The sequence below is a fragment of the Perognathus longimembris genome, chromosome 3, assembly GCF_023159225.1.
Source record: "Perognathus longimembris pacificus isolate PPM17 chromosome 3, ASM2315922v1, whole genome shotgun sequence".
In the NCBI taxonomy this organism is placed as follows: Eukaryota; Metazoa; Chordata; class Mammalia; order Rodentia; family Heteromyidae; genus Perognathus; species Perognathus longimembris.
Genome location: NC_063163.1, coordinates 66178611 through 66197588, shown reverse-complemented (window position 1 = coordinate 66197588; position 18978 = coordinate 66178611). Strand labels below are relative to the sequence as shown.

The window sequence follows — 18978 nt, the reverse complement described above, 5'->3', positions numbered from 1 at the left end:
GGCATGCTGGAAGTGAATGAATGAATGATGTGCTGACATCTGGAGTCTAGAAGGAAAGGAAGGACGAGGCTTGAGTTTGGGTAGTGGCCATGGAAGGATTTGGGACACAGCCAGACAAAAGATGGAGCTTTCCAACATTTATTTATTCATTCAATAAATATTGATGTGGCGTGTGAATGGGTCGGACGTTGGGTGGGGAATAGTCAGCAGAAAACAAGAGACAGAAATTCCTAAGCACAAGTACATCCCCTGGAGTAGGATTGGTTCCAGGTCCCCAATGGTCCCCAAATCCCTGATGGTCAAGACCCAGGTGTAAAACGGTGTTCAAGGGGCTGGGGGATATGGCCTAGTGGCAAGAGAGCTTGCCTCGTATACATGAGGCCCTGGGTTCGATTCCCCAGCACCACATATACGGAAAATGGCCAGAAGTGGCGCTGTGGCTCAAGTGGCAGAGTGCTAGCCTTGAGCAAAAGGAAGCCAGGGACAGTGCTCAGGCCCTGAGTCCAAAGCCCAGGACTGGCCAAAAAAAACGGTGTTCAAGTTGCATAGAAGCTATGCACACCTCCTGGGAGTTTTTTGTTTTTTATTTTCAGTTGTCAGCTCAAGGGGATGGGGAATATGGCCTAGTGGCAAGAGAGCTTGCCTCGTATACATGAGGCCCTGGGTTTGATTCCCCAGCACCACATATACAGAAAATGGCCAGAAGTGGCGCTGTGGCTCAAGTGGCAGAGTGCTAGCCTTGAGCAAAAGGAAGCCAGGGACAGTGCTCAGGCCCTGAGTCCAAGGCCCAGGACTGGCCAAAAAAAACAGTGTTCAAGTTGCATAGAAGCTATGCACACCTCCTGGGAGTTTTTTGTTTTTTATTTTCAGTTGTCAGGTTTGAACTCAAGGTCTGGATGCTGTCCCTAAGCTCTTTTGTTCAAGACTAGCTAGCACTCTACCACTTTGGTCCACAGCACCACTGCCAGTTTTCTGGTGGTTAATTAGAGATAAGAGTCCCATGAACGTTCCTGCTTGGGATGGCCTGGAACTGTGATCTGCAGATCTCAGCCTCCTGAGTAGCTGGGATTACAGGTGTGAGCCACCAGCCCCAGCTTCTCCTGGTAGATTTTAAGTAATTGCCGAGTACTTATCCTCTAATACATCATCAGTGTCGTGTAAGTAGCTGTTACACTGTATTTGTGGAATAGCAAAAAGAAAGTTTGTGCCTGCTCAGTATGATTATTTGTATCTTTGCATTTTTTTCCTGTGTAGTTGGTTGAATCCAACTGTGCAGACTGTTTAAGAGAGCCAGCTGCATATTAAATACCAGGTTTGCTGGAGGCCGGTGGCTCACACCTGTAATACTAGTTACTCAAGAGGCTGAGATCTGAGGATCACAGTTCAAAGCCAGCCTGGGGAAGGGAAGTCTGTGAGACTCCTGTCTCCAATAAAATTACTCCTCCCCCACCCCCAAAAAGCCAGAAGTAGAGCTCTGGCTCATCTGAAAGAAGTTTATGGTGCCCAGGCCCTTAGTTCAAGCCCCAGGATTGGCACACCCCCCCCCCCCCCTCCGCCACATACAAAATGTATCAGGTTTGTAAGATAACCAGAGTTTAGTTTCAGGAAGTGAACCTGGTGATCTGAGTTGGGGAAAAAGGATGCGAGTGAAAAGGGAAGTGAGGTTTGGGAAGATCCCAGGAAAGGCCACATTTGAGCTAAGACAAGTGGGAGGTAAAGGATCTACCTAGCCATGAAGCTGCCTATGTTGGATGGCACAACCTGTCCAAAAGTCCTGGGGCACACTTGGGTGCCCTGTTGCTGAAGCAGAGGGAATGGTGGAGAGAAAGGGAGAAGGGAAGCTAGGAGAGGGAATGGAGCAAGACGTGAGAGCCTCTGAGAGGATTTTTCCCACGGAAGGCTCTAGTTGAAGGAAGGGCAGGAGGGGAGCCGGGTGCTCCCCGGCGCCCTCTGGGAGCCGAGGGGAGGAGAGACAGTCAGAGAGCAAGTTCAGAGTCTGGGAAGCGCGCAGGAATGGACGTGCTGGACCCAGCTAGAGAAGGATGGAGCGGGACGGGAGAAGGGTGCACAACAGCAGGCGACAAGTGGGCAGATTCTGTGTGGGCAAATGCACGGGATGAGGAGCCAGGAGCCGCCGCCCTCCCTGGTTCCCCCGGCCTGGGGCCTGTGGAGTCCCGCGCTCCTGGGTGCCTAGGCCGGAGCTGGGGTGCGTGGGGCGGGGCTGCGGCAGGTGCCCCCTCTAACCCCGCGGCTCCTCCCCTTCCAGCCCTGCGGGCCACAGCCTCAGGCGCGGAGGAGGAAGTGGTGGCCCCGCCGAGCTGTGGTGGGGAGCAGAGCGCCGGGCGCAGGGCGAGGGGAGCAGGCGGGCGGGCGGCGGGAGCCGGGCGCGCCGGGTCGCAGGCATGGAGCTGTGGCGGCAGTGCGCGCACTGGCTCATCCAATGCCGGGTGCTGCCCCCCAGCCACCGGGTGACCTGGGAGGGGGCCCAGGTGTGCGAGCTGGCGCAGGCCCTGCGCGACGGCGTCCTGCTGTGCCAGCTGCTCAACAACCTGCAGCCCCATGCCATCAACCTGCGCGAGGTCAACCTACGCCCCCAGATGTCTCAGGTGAGCCCCGCGGGGGATGCACGGGGGGGCGGGGGCCGTGGAGGGACATTGGGGGGGGGGCGGACGCAATGGGCCGGGAGGAGGCCTGCTTCCAACGCCCAGGGCTGACCCCGGGGCTGAGGTCACAATGTGAAATCCTCAGATGCCCCCCGCAAAATAACAGGACTCCCCCCTCCCCAAAATGGATTCGTAAGCTGTGGATTCGGCCTCCTGTCTAAGCAAGCTAAAGGGGGACCACTCCGCTCCATCCCGAAGGCTGACTGGGAAAATCCGGGGGCTGCCGGGCTCTGGGCACACACAGTGCAATTCGAGGGGTCCGACTTCCTTGACGACCCCCCCATTTTGGAGTGGGGGAGGGGCCTCCAGCCAGTTCTCCCCCACATGTGGCGCCTCCTCAGGGGCCCTGGGCCCCTTCCTTCCCCCGCCTGCCTGCCTTCCTTCCCCCTGGCTTCCTGCTGGGGCCTGGGTAGGGTGCGCCCTTAGGGGGCTCAAACGCCCCCCCTGCCCCCCACCGTCCTTTCTATCCCCACCTGGGGTGGATCTCGGAGGCCTAGCCCAGTCCTGTGCTTTGGAGCCCTTGTGGGGCTCTGAGGCCTAGAAGAATGGCACTTTCGGTGCTGGGGTTCAGGGTTTGGGCAGGGACGCCTCCCTGGAGGGAGAGGGGGTGCTGGCCGCTCCCCCCCCCCCCCCCGCAGTCAGGAAGTAAGTTCAAATCTCCCATGAGAATGCAGTTGGGGGAGGGGGCAGAGGGATGAGGCTAGGCTGTGGGACCTTCTCCCCCCCCCCCACCATGGGTATGGCTGGGCCAGGGGGTCTGAGGGGACACAGCCCTGCCCTGCAGGCTGAGGGACGCTGGACATCTGGCCTTCGGGTTCCCATGGCAGTCTTGTCCCCAGGAGCCAGCATGGGGAAGGGAGGGGATCCTGGGGTCTCTAGGGGGACTTCTGGGGCACACCCGTGGTGGGAAGATGGCTGTTCTTTCTTTCTCCTCTACTTCCTCAGTGCCAGGGCCTCCCCATCCGGCCCCAGAAGGCTTCTGGAAAGGAGGAGGAAGGCCTGAACCCCCTAGTCCTCCATGCCCCCCTCCCCACAGCCCATCTGAAATTTGCCTACATTTGCTTGGTCCTGGTGTGGCTTCCGAGCATGAGGAAGACCCACAGGACTTGCCAGGCCCCTGCCATCGAGATGCCCCATGTTGCTTCTCTAGCAGCTAGTGAGACGGCAGAAAGACTTCAGGGTGAACATCCCTGTGCCCTCCATGTGAGTCTCAGCCAGAGCTGCTTTTATAAGGGGCAAGCACTCCTGGTGCTAATCCCTCCCGGGGTGGCTGTGCTCCGTGATGGTCTCCAGTCCCTTCCCTATGCCACGCACTGCTGGGGACCTGGCCTGGTCCCCAAAATGCACCTGAACTCAAGGAGACAGAAAAACACGCTTCAGCCCTGTGTGATCTGGGGCAGAGGGCAGGGCATCATCTAGAGACGGGCGTTCAGCAAGAGGAGATATGTAGGAGGTCGTTCATGATTCCTTCCTGTCCCTTGGAAGGCCTGCCCCATGCCTGGTACCCAGTGGTGATGTACAGAGTCCGGGGAGGGGACACAGGGAGGCCGGTCTGGGACTCTAGATCCTGTCTGTCAGTGGACATAAGCCCGGACCATGCTGGGACCATGGCATAGGAGGGGCAGGGGGAAGCGAGGGAAGGAAGGGATCCCAGTCAGGCAGGGCACAGATGGGGGCCAGCAGGAGGAATCAGAACTCTTTTCATATCCCTGTCACTTCCTCTTCAGAGTCTTCTCCTTCCTCACAGGAGAAGAGAGGAGGGAAGAAGCAACTGTAGAGAGAAAGAAAAATCTGTGAGGGAGGTGGGCTAAGGGTTCCGTGGTTTAGAGGAGTTGGACCTGGAAATAACATAGCTACCTATCCATTCATCCATCCACACACCCACCAACATCCATCCACCACCCACCCATCCACCCACCAACATCCACCCACCAACATCCATCCATCCATCCACCACCCACCTATCCACCCACCAACATCCATCCACCAACATCCATCCATCCACCCACCAACATCGATCCACCACCCACCAACATCCACCAACATCCATCCAGCCATCTATCCACCCACTAATATCCATCCACCACCTATCCATCCATCCATCCACACACCACCAACATCAGTCCACCACCCACTCAGCCACCCACCAATATCCACCCACCAACATCCATCCATCCATCCACCCACCAACATCCACCCACCAACATCCATCCATCCACCCACCAACATCCATCCACCACCCACCAACATCCACCAACATCCATCCAGCCATCTATCCACCCACTAATATCCATCCACCACCCACTCACCCATCCATCCATCACTTTCTGTCATCAGGTTCCTTCATTCATCCATCCATCCATCCACTCACCTTTCTGTTCATCCATCCACCCACACTTCTTTCCTCCTCCATCATCCATCTACCATCCATCCATCTACACATTCAATCATTTCCATGTACCTCAGGCCCTCTTGGTGTGTGTGTGTGTGTGTGTGTGTGTGTGTGTGTGAGAGAGAGAGAGAGAGAGAGAGAGAGAGAGAGAGAGAGAGAAAGAGAGATTTGGCTGGACTGTAGCTCCATGGCAGAGCACTTGCCTGGCATGCATATGGTCCTGGGTTCTGCCAAGGAAGAAGGTGAGGAAGGTGGGTTGGGGATTCTGTGGCTTAAAGGAGCGGACCTGCTTCAAATTGAGGCACTGCCACCTTCTAACTTTGTCTCTCCTTAACCTCAGTTTCCCCATATGTAAAACATGGATACAAATGGCAGTGTTGGCTGCATAGCTCCTGGCTGTAATCCTTTGAGAGGTGAAAAGCAGGAGGATTAAGGTCTAAGACAAAGATCATAGCAGTCTTATCTTCCCCTCCCTCCCTCCCTCCCTCCCTCCCTGCCTTCCTCCCTCCCTCCCTCCCTCCCTCCCTCCCTCCCTTTCTCTCTCTGTCTGTCTTTCTCTGTCTCTCTTTCTTTCTTGTACTACAGATTGAATTCAGGGCCTCACACTTGCTAGACAGGAGCTCTACTACTTGAACCATACCTCCTGCGTTTTGATCTCTGGTTATTGTTTAGAGTAAGTCTTGCGTTTTAGTGCCTCAGCTTGCAGCCTGAGACCCTCCTGTGCTTGCTTCCATCTCAGCCGTGATGGCCGTGACGGCCGCACACAGCTGTGGCAGCTTTCTCCTTAAGGTGTTGGGTCTCCTGAATGTTTTTGTCTCCTTTGCTTTAAACTGTCAAGTGTTCCCAGAGTAGCTGGGACTGCAGGTGTGAGCCACTGTACCCACTTCTGATTTTTTTGAAATTTATGTGCCAACATTTCTATTCTCCAGAGAATTTTCTTATGCAAACACAGCACATAGAAATGACCTATTGACAGGTGTGTGCTACATAATGATGTTTCTTTTCTCTCTCTCTCTCCTTCCTTCCTTCTTTCCTTCTTTTGCTCCTTCCTTCCTTCCCTCCCTTTCTCCCTCCCTCCCCTCCCCCCCTTCCCTTCCTTTCCCTCCCCTCCCACCGGTCTGCCCTCCCTTCCTTTCTTTCTTTGTGCTGGCCCTGGGGCTTGAAATCAGGGTCAGGGAGCTGTCCCTGAACTTTTTTGCTCAAGGCTGGTGCTCTACCACTTGAGTCACATCTCCACTTCTGGATTTTTTTTCTGGTTATTGGAAATAAGAGTCTCATGGGCTTTCCTGCCCAGGCTAGCTTTGAACTGTGATTCTCAGATCTCAGCCTCCTGAGTAGCTAGAATTATAGGAGTGAGCCACCAGCCAGAATGATGTTTCAATAAATGAAATTCCAGGTAAATATTGTGGTTCCCTAGACCATAGATAGGGAAGCTGAGCATGGACCATGCCTAGTGACTTTGTACCCACGTGAGATCTGGTGCCACATGTACAAAGGTTTGTATGATGCATGTGACACAAACTCACTGTGCTGTCAGATAAACCTGTAGCTTGTACAATTTTCTGTGTATGTGCACATACGTGTGCACATGCACCAGTCATGGGGCTTGAACTCAGGGCCTGAGAACTGTCCCTGGCTTCTTTTTGCTCAAGGCTAACCCTCTGCCACTTGAGCCATGGCACCACTTCTGGCTTTTTCTATGTGGTGCTGAGGAATCGAAGCCAGAGCTTCATGCACGCTGTCACTACCGCTTCAGGCTACTCTACTTCTAAGTCACATTCCCAGTCTCTACTTTTGGCTTTTTGATGGTTAGTTGGAGATCAGAGTCTCATGGACTTGGGCTGGCTTCGATCCATGATCCTCAGATGTCTTCTGAGTGAGTGGCTAGGATGACAAGGCATGAGCCACTGGTGATCAGCAAGCACATGGGATTCTTTTTAAAGAAATGAGACAATTTATTTTTGCAAATATGCATATGGAAGCATTCTGGAACAAAAATGTACTTCTAAGCCAGATGCCAGTGGCTCACAACTGTCATCCTAGCTACTCAGGAGGCTGAGATCTGAGGATCTCAATTTGAAAGTCCATGAGACACTTATCTCCAGTGAACCACTAAAAAGCTGGAGCTGTGGCTAAAGTGGTAGAGCTCTTGCCTTAAGCAAAAAAGCTCAGGGACAGCAACCCAGGCCCTGAGTTCAAACTCCATGACAGACCAAAAAAAGTTTATCTCTAATCTTTGTAGAGTGCAGAAGACTAGACAAAAAGGAAATTAAAATGCTAGATAAACAGAGAAGACTGTTTCTATCTGTACAATGCCATACTTTCCATACTTATTTTGTGTGTGTGTGTGTGTGTGTGTGTGTGTGTGTGTGTGTGTGTGTGTGTGTGTCCTGGGGGTTGAACTCAGGTGTGGGTGCTGTCCATGAACTTTTTTTTGCTCAAGGTAAGCACTCTACCACTTGAACCACAGCTCCACTTCTGGTTTTTGCTAGTCAGTGGGAGATAGGAATCTCTTAGGTTTGCCTGCCCAGGCTGGCTTCCAACCTTGATCCTCAGATCTCAGCCTCCTGAGTATGGCTGATGCTGATGCTGATGGTGGTGGTGGTGGTGATGATGATGACAATCATAATACCAGGTACAGAGCCTCCCTGCCCCGCCCTCCCTGACCTTTCTTTGTGTTGAGCCATGAAAATGTCATAATGAATGAGACACAGACCTTCACATGGCTGGTGGGGCTAGGGTAGGAAATGGGCATTTATAACACAGTAGGCCATGTTCAGCGAGGGGTAGGTGGAGCTCATTTATTGAACAATCCAGGCAGGTTTCCTGGAGGAAGTGACATGTCGTTTGACTACAAGAGGTGGGGACATATTTGAGGGGTTGAGAAGAGCTCCTTTGCCTCTCTTGTTATCATGAATGGCACCAGGAAGTGGGCAGGAAACAAGAGTGCTTTGGCTGGGTGTAGCTTGGCTTCCAGAGATCTTGCCCTGCTGTAGAGACAGCCTGTCTTCCTTTGAGATCAAGGACGGTGTTCTGAGATAATTGGCTTTAGGAGGAGCTTGAGAGTTGTTTTTCTAGGGTGACTGCAGAAGAAATAAGGGGTGTTCACTTGGAAATACTTAAGGTTTGAAAAAAATCTTGAGCTTTAGTTTGCAGAAGTTTTAACAAAGAGTCTTAGACCTCGTGGCAGAAAAAAAAAAAGCAATACTCAATTGACTCAGTCAAAAATAGTGTTTACTATGTCCTATAGCAAAAAAATTAGGAGAAAGTGTCTTCAGGTATGGCTGGATCCAGGGTCTCAGACCTTTGCTCTCTCCATCCTATGACTCTATTTTCTTCTGAGTGTTTTCTTCCATTCTTAGCCATTATGTCTCCTCTAGGAAGTAGGTAAGTTATTATCATAAACTCTGAGTTTACCAGAAAATGAAGACAGTCAATTTTCAGGCTACTCAACCCTCAGACCTTAGAATTTCCTTTCACTGGACTTGTTACTCTCTCATTCCAGGGATAAAACCTTAGGCCCAGGCAAGCTCTCTACCACAGAGCTACATTCTCAGCCCCAGACAGAATTTTTATTTTGGGAGGCAGGAGTCACATGTTTATTCATGACTTGATTTCTCTAGCCAGGAGAATGCCATTCTCTAAGACAGAATCACTTGCTCTTTCTTGACCCAATTGCTGTGTTCAGGAGTATGTTATGCTCTGATTGGCCAGAACAGATTGACTCCTGAGCCAATTGCTGTCCCCAGAAGAAAACCAGGCTCTGATTGGTGAGATCAATGTCTACTTGTGAGCCAATTGCTGTCGCCAGGAGAATACCAGGCTCTGATTGGCCAGATCAGGGTCACATGTCCATTCCTGAACCAATTGCTATTCCCAGCAGAAAACCATGTTCTGATCGGGAAGGCTGGAGTCCCATGCCTTTTCTTTTTTACTTAGGGGTAGAGCAATGGATGGAGAGTGGAGGGCTGGTGCCAAGGGGGAAACTGAGAGAAAGTCACCATAAGGAAGACTAAGATGCCTAGAGGCAATCAGCATTTACACGGGCATGAGGTTCTAATTTTAGGACAGAATTTCTCAGCCTCCTTGTTGCTTGACCAGGTGTCATAGAGTGTCTAGTAATTCTTGCTGTGTCCACTGGATACCAGGACAGTTGTCCTCACGGAATCCCTCAGGATGTCATCATATGTTCCCCAGAGGACAGAACGATCACGTGTGACAACTACTAATTTGGTGGGAGATGAGAGTCATATTTGGGGGAGGGGGTGCGCGTGGGGCTTGAACTCAGGGCTTGAGCATTGTCCCTGAGCTTCTTTTGCTCAAGGCTAGCACTCTACCACCTGAGCCACAGCGACACTTCTGGCTTTTGAGTGGTTTATTGGAGGTAAGAGTCTCACGGGGATGTGTCTGCCTGGGACTGGCTTCAAACTGCCATCCTCAGCTCTCAGCCTCCTGAGTAGCGAGGATAACAGGTGTGAGCCCCTAGTGGGTGGCAAGAATCATGTCTTGATGAGATCCAGAAAGAGACGAATGCTTACTGACTGCAAATAGGGACAGAGAGACAGATGGATTCTTTGTTTTCAGAGACAGGTGCTATGGCTGGAGCTGGGGGATAGAAGAGAATAGGAAAGCTATCTCCAAACTGCCTTCATTCATGGCCCCCGACAAGGTGCTATTTCTTGGGGCTTTTGTAACCAGGTTCCACAAACGAAGTGGCTTCAAGCAATGGCCATTTATGCGCTCACAGCTGTAGAAATCGGAAACCCAAAATCCAGGCTTCTGCGGGGTCAGGGCCCCTTGGGGGCGGCAGGTGACAGTCGTTCCCAGACCCTCCTGTGGCTCCATCTCCTCTTGGTCTTCCTCAGATTTGTCATTGGATTTAGAGTCCCCCGCAATTACCCAGGATTCCTCCTTCATCCCAAGAGTGTGAATGTACCTATACCTTGCAAAATCAGTTTGGCCAATAATGGCGCATTCATAGGTTACAGATCAAGGATCTGTTGTAGTCACTTCTTTTGACAGAGTTCATTAAGGAGGGCAGAATTCATTAAGGGGGTGGTGGTGTCCACTCAGGGGGCGGGGCCCACCAGAAGGCAGGGTCCACTCAGGTCAGTGTGGCCACTCAGGAAGGTGGAGCCCACACAAGGGGGTGTGGCTCGTGCAGAGGGCGTGACCAGAGCAGGGGTGGAGCCCACTGAGGTAGGTGTGGCTGTTTAGGAGGGTGGGGCCCACTAAAGGGGCGTGGCCACTCAGGTGTGGCCTACTTAGGGGGTGGGGCCACTCAGGTAGGTGTGGCCTCTTAGGAGGGCGGGTCCAAGGGAGGGGCATTGACTTCACTCAGCAATCATGTCTTGCTTGTTTTGTTTTTGCCAGTCCTGGGCCTTGAACTCAGCCTGAGCACTGTCCCTGGCTTCTTTTTGCTCAAGGCTAGCACTCTGCCACCTGAGCCACAGCGCCACTTCTGGCTTTTATCTATATATGTGGTACTGAGGAATCGAACCCAGGGCTTCATGTATAAGAGGCAAGCATTCTTGCCACTAGGCTATATTCTCAGCCCTGTCAATGATGTCTTAAAGGCCTTTCCTCTTAACATTGCTTTGTTGAGGATTAACTTTCTAACACATTGAAAATTATAGTTGTATAACATAATGAGCCTTATTACATTTCCATACTTATATCCTGTGTCCTTCCACCAAACTCACCTACCATTTCTCTCTCTTTCCCCTTCCATCTTCCCACTGCTCCTTACACCTTATGTTTCCATGTTTTTGTGTTTTTTTTGTGGTTGTGGGGCCTGAGTGCTCTCCCTGAGCTCTTTTGCTCAGGGCTAGTGCTCTACCGCTTGAGCCACAGCGCCACTTCCAGTGTTTGAGTGGTTAATTGGAGGTAAGATTCTCACCAGCACTTTTCAACCTGGACTGTCTGTAACCATGATCCTCAGATCTCAGCCTCCTGAGTAGCTAGGATTACAGGTGTGTGGCTTTTTTTTTTTTTTTTTTGGTTAAAAAAAATTCAGATTCTGTAGATAAGAGAAAACACACAATGTTTGTTCTTCTGAGTCTGGCTTGTTTCAGTGGTGGTAGTGCAATGCCTTTCAGTTCCATCTATTTTCCTGCAAGTCACGTATTTTGTTCTTCGTTGTGGCTGAGATTTACTCCATCGGGTGGAGATATCCTGCTTGGTTGATCTATTCATGGATTGTCGGGGCCATCGGGGCAGATCCATAGCCTTGGGGATCTAGCATCTAGACCTGTCCACATGGTGTGCAGGTGTCTGTGTTGTGTGCTGATTCACACCCCCTCCGTTACATGCTGGCGATTGGCAGAGGATGATATTATTATAAGTATCCCATCTTTTCAGAATGCACTATACCGATTCCCATAGTGGCTGTAAACTTACATGCCTAACGGCCGTGGTCAGTTCCCTTCCCCGCACAAGGCTCTCGGGGGACATATGGAACCACAGCCGCAGCCTGGTGTGGGGAAGGTAGGGGGCCATCACCTTTTGGCTGCGCCTCTCTGGAGTGGAACACTGGGGAGCACACACCAATTATTTGTGCTTCCTTCTTGGGGATTCTGGGAGATGGCAGGGTGATGGGACACTGGTTGTGTGTGTGTGTGTGTGTGTGTGTGTGTGTGTGTACTGGGGCTTGAACTCAGGGCCTGCACAGTACTCCTGAGCTTTTCTTGCTCAAGGCTGCCTCTCTACCCCTTGAACCACAGCTTCATTTTCAGCTTGATCCTCAGACTTCTGCCTCCTAAGTAGCTAGGATAGTTTTTTTTTCTTTTCTGCATTGTCAGGAGAAGGAATGAAAGTAAGGGTGAGGAAGAGGCTAGTTTGCACTGCTGACATCACTTCCTTCTCCTCTCTCTTCTCCAAAGCCCTGAATCAGCTCACACTGCTAATTCTAGGCAAGACCCCAGCAGGACAGCCCTCTCTGCGTTAGTTGTGGCTGGATATCTTGGGAACTGGTCTCAGGATGGCTACAGATTCTCAACCCGCCCATGCTGGAGTTCAAGGCGAGCCGTGGGAGGTGTTTGCCCAGAGCGCCAGCATCTGCTGCAGTCCCCAGCACCTCCGGGCAGCTCCATGCCCCACGCTGTGTGACACAGGCGGCTGAGTCACCATTACACGGTGTTGTTTAGGGAACAGTGGCAAGAGAAAAGATGACCAGCTCCTTGGCGAGTTCTTTTCCTTCCAATTTCAACCACCTGGAAATGGCAACCTCAGTGTTACCCTCGAAGCTGGTGCCCTACCATTTGAAACCACGCCTCCCGCCTGGCATTTTGCTGGCATCAAATCCAAGCCACGTTTGATTGGTTTGGGGCCTGCAGTTACAGAGGATAGATGGAGATAAAGCTATGAAAGGACATTTGAAGTGGGGTGCTGGTTGTTCACACCTGTAACTTTCGCTACTCAAGAGGCTGGGATCTGAGGATTGAGGTTCAAAGCCAGCCCCGGCAGAAAAGTCCCCATAAGACTCTTGTCTCCAATTAACCACTCAAAAACCCGAAGCGGAGCGATGGCTCAAGTGGTAGAGCACTAACCTTGAGCAAAAGAGCTCAGGGACAGCACCCAGGCTCAGAGTTTAAGCCTCACGATTGATAACAACAGCAACAAAAGACATTGGATATACAGTGAATTTTAAAAGACACAATTTCATGTTTTTTTTGAAACAGTTTCATTATGTAGCAGCAGGCTGACCTGGCACTCAGGATCCTCCTGTCTCAACCTCCTGAGTGCTGGGATTACAGGCAGGTGCTAATATGCCCAACCATGATGTGATCAGTTCAGACCTATGTATACACCTGTAAAGTCACCCCCAGTTTCTGCTGTTCCCCTAGCTTTCCTCCCCTCCCCCTACCCCATGTCCTCAGCTTCCTCAGCTGCAAGATCTGCTCACATCTACTGCTGATCAATTAGCATTGGCTCTTGGTTCTTTACCATTGGCTATTGATTAATTAGCATCTTGTGAGTTTTATACAAATGGATCAACAGGCTGTGCTCTTTTGGAATTACTCTTTCCCCTGTCATGGTTTTACCAAGGCTCACTCACACTGTCACACATGTCAGGGCCAACCTGTCCTTTGTCACTGCTGAGTAGTATTCCGTCGCACAGATAAGCGTCTCAAAATAGAGCGGTGTCAGATCTGAAAATCTGAAAAGATTTTGAGCCCTTATATGACATTACATTTGATGCCATTGTACACAGTGTGTGTGTGTGTGTGTGTGTGTGTGTGTGTGTGTGCTCACGCTCTGGTCCATCCTGGGGCTTGGACTCAGAGCCTGGGTGCTATCTCTGGGCTTTATCAGTCACGGTGGGTGCTCTACCCTTTGAATCACACTTTCGCTTCTGGCTTTTTGCTGTTTCATTGGAGATAAGAGTCTCACAGCCTTTCCTTCCCGGGCTGGCTTTGTACTGTGCTCTTCAGATCTCAGCCTGCTGAGCAGCTGGGATTATAGGCGTGAGCCACTGGTGCCCGGCTGTGCTTTGACTGCTGATGTGCAGATCAGTCATTGAAGGCACTGGGTGGTGACGTGGCTTATGCTGCATCCCTGAGCTTGTGCGGTTTCTTTGCGGGGGGGGGCACAAGAGACTGGACACAGAGATGGGGCCCAGGGCTGGGAGGCGAGATGGATGACCACAGCAGCCGTAGACAGTCAGATGCACAGCATGCCCACCCCCCCACCCCTCCCACCCCGGGGCAGCAGGTGGATCAGTCCAGAGCCTGAGCCTGCAGATGGAAGGGCAGAGCCTCCCCCACACCCCGACCTCTTCTATCTTTCCCAACCAAGCGTTGGTGACAGGCATTTCGTGTTTCCGGCCCTCTTCCTCTCCTGATGAGTGGAGTGAAGGGGGAGCCGGATGCAGGCTGAGTTTCTGCCTGGCCTGGGCTGGGGGGGAGGGGAGGAGGGAGGGCCTCCCCCTGCCCCCTGGTGGAGCCCCTGTCTGTCCTAGATGCTGCTTCCCTGCGGAACCTAGGGCAGGGGCAGAGGGGACCTGCTGCCTGCTTTGCATATGGGCATCAAGGTCAGCCCAAGCTGCTGGCCCTCTTCACAGTCCAGGAGGAGGCAGGAGGGGGAACTGAGAGAGGTTCCCCACCCCATGCTGAGAGACCGGCTCCATTTGTCCCTCCTACATTGACCAGGCTTCCTGTCCTTTGCACCTGCTTGCTCTCATGCCTCAGGGTACCAGGAAGTCCTTCTGGTGGTCTAACCGCAGTCATTGCTGTTGTCTGGGGGTGCCCCTTTCTCTGGCTGGGAGGGTTGATGAATCACACACTCTTTCCCCCTTTGAGGTGTCACATGAGTGTCACATGAGTCTCAAAGCTCAGCTGATCCCCTGAGGCCCAAGGGGAATTTCCTTTCTTGGGCCACACAGGCCTCTGTGGCGGATATGGCTACCCCCAGCCCTGGCCCTGTTGTGTGTGGGAGGGGGGTGAGCCCACAGCCTGCTGGGAATGCTGGGGTGGCTCTGCAGTTCCTGTCCGATGAGGCACCCCCACTTCCCATGAGCCACCTTGGGGGGCTCAGTGTTGCCCCAGGAGGCAGGGGGGCATTTGAACCTGTGGTATGCTCCCCATCCCACTTGTGTGGCCCAGGGCAGGTGCGTACTCCAGATGTTTCCCACTTACCCCGTCTGCTTCCCCTCTTGCAGAGCTTTTTCACTTAAGGCTTGTACTCTACCCTTGAGCCACAGCTCCACCAGCTTTCCTGCCTGGGCTGGATTTGAACCCTGACTTTTGGATCTCAGCCTCATGTACTCGGATTACAGGCGCCAGGCTTGGAACAGCTTTAATTATTCAAAATTCTGGAGTGGGGGGGCGTGGCCAGATGTACTCAGTGGGAGTGGTTAAGGGCGTGGTCGTGTGGGAGTGGCTAAGGGCGTGGCTTAAGTGGTAGAGCCCCAGTCTAGAAAAAAATGCAAGGCACTGAGTTCAAATCTCCGTAACGCCAAAAAATAATAATTAAAAAAAAGATTTGTATAGGGAAAGAGCAGGTTGACTTTGCATTGCCAGGTACTTCATATGCTCACAGCTAGTTTGCAAGCATGTCATCCCTAGTCCTGTCCAACACTGATCTATTTACTGTGTCAGGGAACTGAGAGTCTGCCTTTCAACGATCCTCCCCCCCCCCCCCCGGCCCCCTGAGCTGTGCTGTGGCCTTCTGGAATGGGCAGGGCTGGATCTTTTGTTGTTGTTGGACCTGGGGTTTGAACTCAGGGCCTGGGCGCCGTCTCTGAGCTGTTTTGCTCAAGGCTAGCACTCTACCACTTAGAGTCACAGCACCACTTCTGGTTTTCTGGTGGTTCATTAAAGATAAGAAGTCTCACAAAATTTCCTGTCTGGGCTGGCTTTGAACCGGGATCCTCAGATCTCAGCCTCCTGCACAGCTAGGATGACAGGCGTGAGCCCCCAGTCCCCAGCTTAGTGTTGGGTCTTTCCTAGGACAGGGCACCCCACCTGACCGTGGGGTGGAGGTCAATTTCTTACCTAGGTTCTTAGAGAAGAGTAGATTTGTTTGTATTTCATGTGTGCTCTGGGAGCTGAAGTGTGGCAGACCCTCTCAGCTAAAGGGGAACACACATGTGCCCCAGAACCTGCTCTTGCACTCCTGGGTGAGGCCCGGAGCAGTGGCACAGCAAAGCCCCCAGAGCTGGGGACACCGCTTGTGCTCCCACACAGTAGAGGAGAAGGCAGGGCAGGTCGTCCGTCACGAGGGATACACAAAGGCAGAAGCAGGAACAAACCTGGCCCCTTTCTCCGAGTGGTCATGGTGATGGTGACAACAGTATAATGGTCATCATTCCTAGGTGCGGGTCCGTTCTGAGCTCCACGTTAGCCACTGTGCAGCCCTGCATTCTCCCCCAGGACCATTGCAAAGAACAGAGCATGAGGACACTCATTGCTGGCACCCAGTCAGGGCTACGAGGAGCTGAGCCTCACGCCCCCGCCCTGTCCTTCATCCTATTACTGCTGACATCCTCTGGATCTCAGCCTCTTCATTAGCTGGGATTACAGGCGTGAGCGACCAGTGTCCAGCTACCACCTAGTTTTCATGACGGTGGGACCATGAGAAGGAAAACCACAACCCACGCTTGGGTTTCCACTGTGGGACTGTCTTGGCTATTCATGATTGTGTACTCCGTGTAAACCTTGTGGTTCATATGTTAAGTTCACTAAAACCTCAAACCCCCAAAACAGTGCGTTAAGAATTTTTAAGTTAAAATTCACTGAATCTTAACTCGATTGGGTTGAGATGAAAATTTCGAGTCTAAAAGTTGGCATATATCCTATTCTGTTTGAGTATTTGTTTGTTTGTTTATGTAGTACTGGGGCTTGGACTCAGGGCCCTGGGTGCTGTCCCTGAGCTTTTTTGCTCCAAGCTGGCATTCTACCACTTGAGCCACAATTCCACTTCTGGCTTTTTGGTAGTTCTCTGGTGATAAGAGACTCACAGACTTTCCTCTCCAGGCTGGCTTTGAACTGAGGTCCCCAGATCTCAGCTTCCTGAGTAGCTGGGATTACAGGTGTGAGCGACCTGTACCTCACTCTTGCTTGCCAAGTTGCTACTTAGATTTTCTCTCTTTCTTTTTCTTGTTTTGTTTGCTTGTCTGTTTGACTAGTGCGTCTTGCTGTGTAGCACAGGTTGGACTTAAACTTGTGATCCTCCTGCCCCAGCCTTCTGATTGCTGGGATTACAGGTATGTGCTACCATGCTCGCCTTTTTAAAGTCTCCGTAAAGTATTTAGGCTTTCTAGCTTGTTGGTTTTGTTTTGTTTTACATTCCCAAGGGATGGACAACAGCAGCATTAAAAAAAATCAATGTCTAATTGGGGATTCAGAGACAGGTTAAATGCATCACTTTCCTAGGCAGTCAATTCAGGACAACTCATTGTATTATCAAGACAGAGCATTTCCACTATGGTGGCAGCAACTGCTTGGTGTGATTTTTATCACCCTGGGTACTTTTGCTCACTCTAGGGTTTGGCTAGCAAGGTTTCCTTCACGGTAACATCTTTTTGTCTTTGTTTTTGTGCCAGTACTCACTGGGCCTGGGCACTGTCTCTGGGATTTTTTTGCTCAAGGTTAGAGTGTTACCATTGGAGCCACAGCTCCACTTCCAGTTTTTTTTTTGCTGGTTACTTGGAGGCAAGAATCTCACACACTTTCCTGCCCAGGAGAGCTTTGAACCAGGATCCTCAGATCTCCACCTCCTCAGTAGCTAGGATGACAGGAGTGAACCTCTGGTACCCAATAGATTTTAGGCTTTGCAAATGTTTCCCAATGTAGGAAATTGAGGAGTATCTCTGGCTTCAGATACAGCTTGATCTTTTGCAGAAGTGTGTGTGGATTTGTGGGAAGGACCCATACCTTCAGTTTTTCTTTTGTGTTAGTTCCTCAGCCAACATTATTGAGGGTCAGTTTCTCCCCTGTATTTATTTTTCCCCCAACTTCTTTCTCGCCCCATAGTTCCTGTGCCTTAAGAACATCCGGACTTTCCTGTCCACGTGCTGTGAGAAATTTGGCCTCAAGAGGAGCGAGCTCTTCGAGGCCTTTGACCTTTTCGATGTGCAGGATTTTGGAAAGGTAAGCTGAATATTTGAGGCCCAAGGATTGCCTTTGAGGTCTTAATGTCTAGCGGGTGAAACCAGGTGACACTTGTTTCAAGTTCCTGTTCCACCACTTACTGTGTGCCCCCAGTCCTTGCTTTTATCTCTCTGAATCCAGTGTTCTTCATCTGTCTCACACATCATCCTGTCCTTCCTTGTGTGGCTCTGAGGATTCAATTAAGGGGGGAGGGAAGAATGGCATGGGGGATGGGAAGGTGGAGAAAATCATGACTTGGGTTCCCCCAGTGGTTCGGCCTCCCTGCAGGGTCTAGCTGCAGGTGCTTAGAATCTGGGTGTAGAAGGGAGAGCACTGAACAGTCATGACCTCTGCCCCAGGTCATCTACACCCTGTCTGCTCTATCCTGGACCCCGATTGCTCAGAACAAGGGGATCATGTAAGTAAGGTGGTGGGTACCTCTCCTGCCTGGCCCCCAAGTCCGTGGCTCACACCCTCCCTGCCCTCCAGGCCCTTCCCCACGGAGGAGGACACTGTGGGGGACGAGGGCATCTACAACGGCCTCTCTGACCAGATTGAGTGAGTGTGTGGCCTCGCTGAGGGCCTTGGTTTGGGAGGTCTCGGGTGACATGGCAGGGCCTGGGTGTGGGGTGCACAGGGCCCTGTCTGGGTGTGAGGGCATAGGGCCTGGGTGTGTGGGGGTTCACAGGGCCCTGTCTGGGTGTGTGTGAGGGTGCAGGGCCTGGGTGTGTGGGGGTTAACAGGGCCCTGTCTGGGTGTGAGGTCGCAGGGCCTGGGATCTGGGGCCTTAGGGACGGGCATGGGGTCCCTGAGGGGCACAGCCCCCCCTAGAAGGGCCTAACCATGCCTGGCCGGGGCCCCGCCCCCCAACTCCCTCTCCCCCCCCCCCCCGTCCCACAGTGACACGGCGGAGGAGGACGAGGACCTGTACGACTGCGTGGAGAACGAGGAGGCGGAGGGCGACGAGATCTACGAGGACCTGATGCGCTTGGAGCCCGCGCCCACGCCGGTGCGCTGGGGGGCGTGGGCGTGGGGTGGGGGGAAAGGGGTGGGGGCCAGGGGGGCCAACAGCGTGTCTTGCACCCCCGCAGCCCAAGATGACCGAATACGACAAGCGCTGCTGCTGCCTGCGCGAGATCCAGCAGACGGAGGAGAAGTACACGGACACGCTGGGCTCCATCCAGCAGGTGTGCGCATGCGTGGTGGGGTGGCGGCAGGGATCCTGCGCGTGCGCAGTGTGGTGTGGTGAGGGGAGGGAGTGACCAGTGTTGGTCCGCCTGTGGCGTGGTGTTGTGTGCATGCGCGGGGTAGATGGTACAAGGGCGTCCATTGG

General features: G+C 52.4%; 1 protein-coding gene across 1 annotated transcript in view; it reads left to right on the top strand.

Moving 5' to 3' along the window:
- Positions 1–2348: 2348 nt before the first annotated feature.
- Vav1 (vav guanine nucleotide exchange factor 1) overlaps positions 2349–18978 on the top strand; it is a 36562-nt gene continuing 19932 nt past the window's right edge. Inside the window, 6 exon segments of the mRNA XM_048341856.1 lie at positions 2349–2606; positions 17529–17645; positions 18005–18063; positions 18135–18203; positions 18546–18654; positions 18737–18832. Of these exon segments, the coding sequence (XP_048197813.1) occupies positions 2403–2606; positions 17529–17645; positions 18005–18063; positions 18135–18203; positions 18546–18654; positions 18737–18832 (654 nt within the window). The 5' untranslated portion in view covers positions 2349–2402.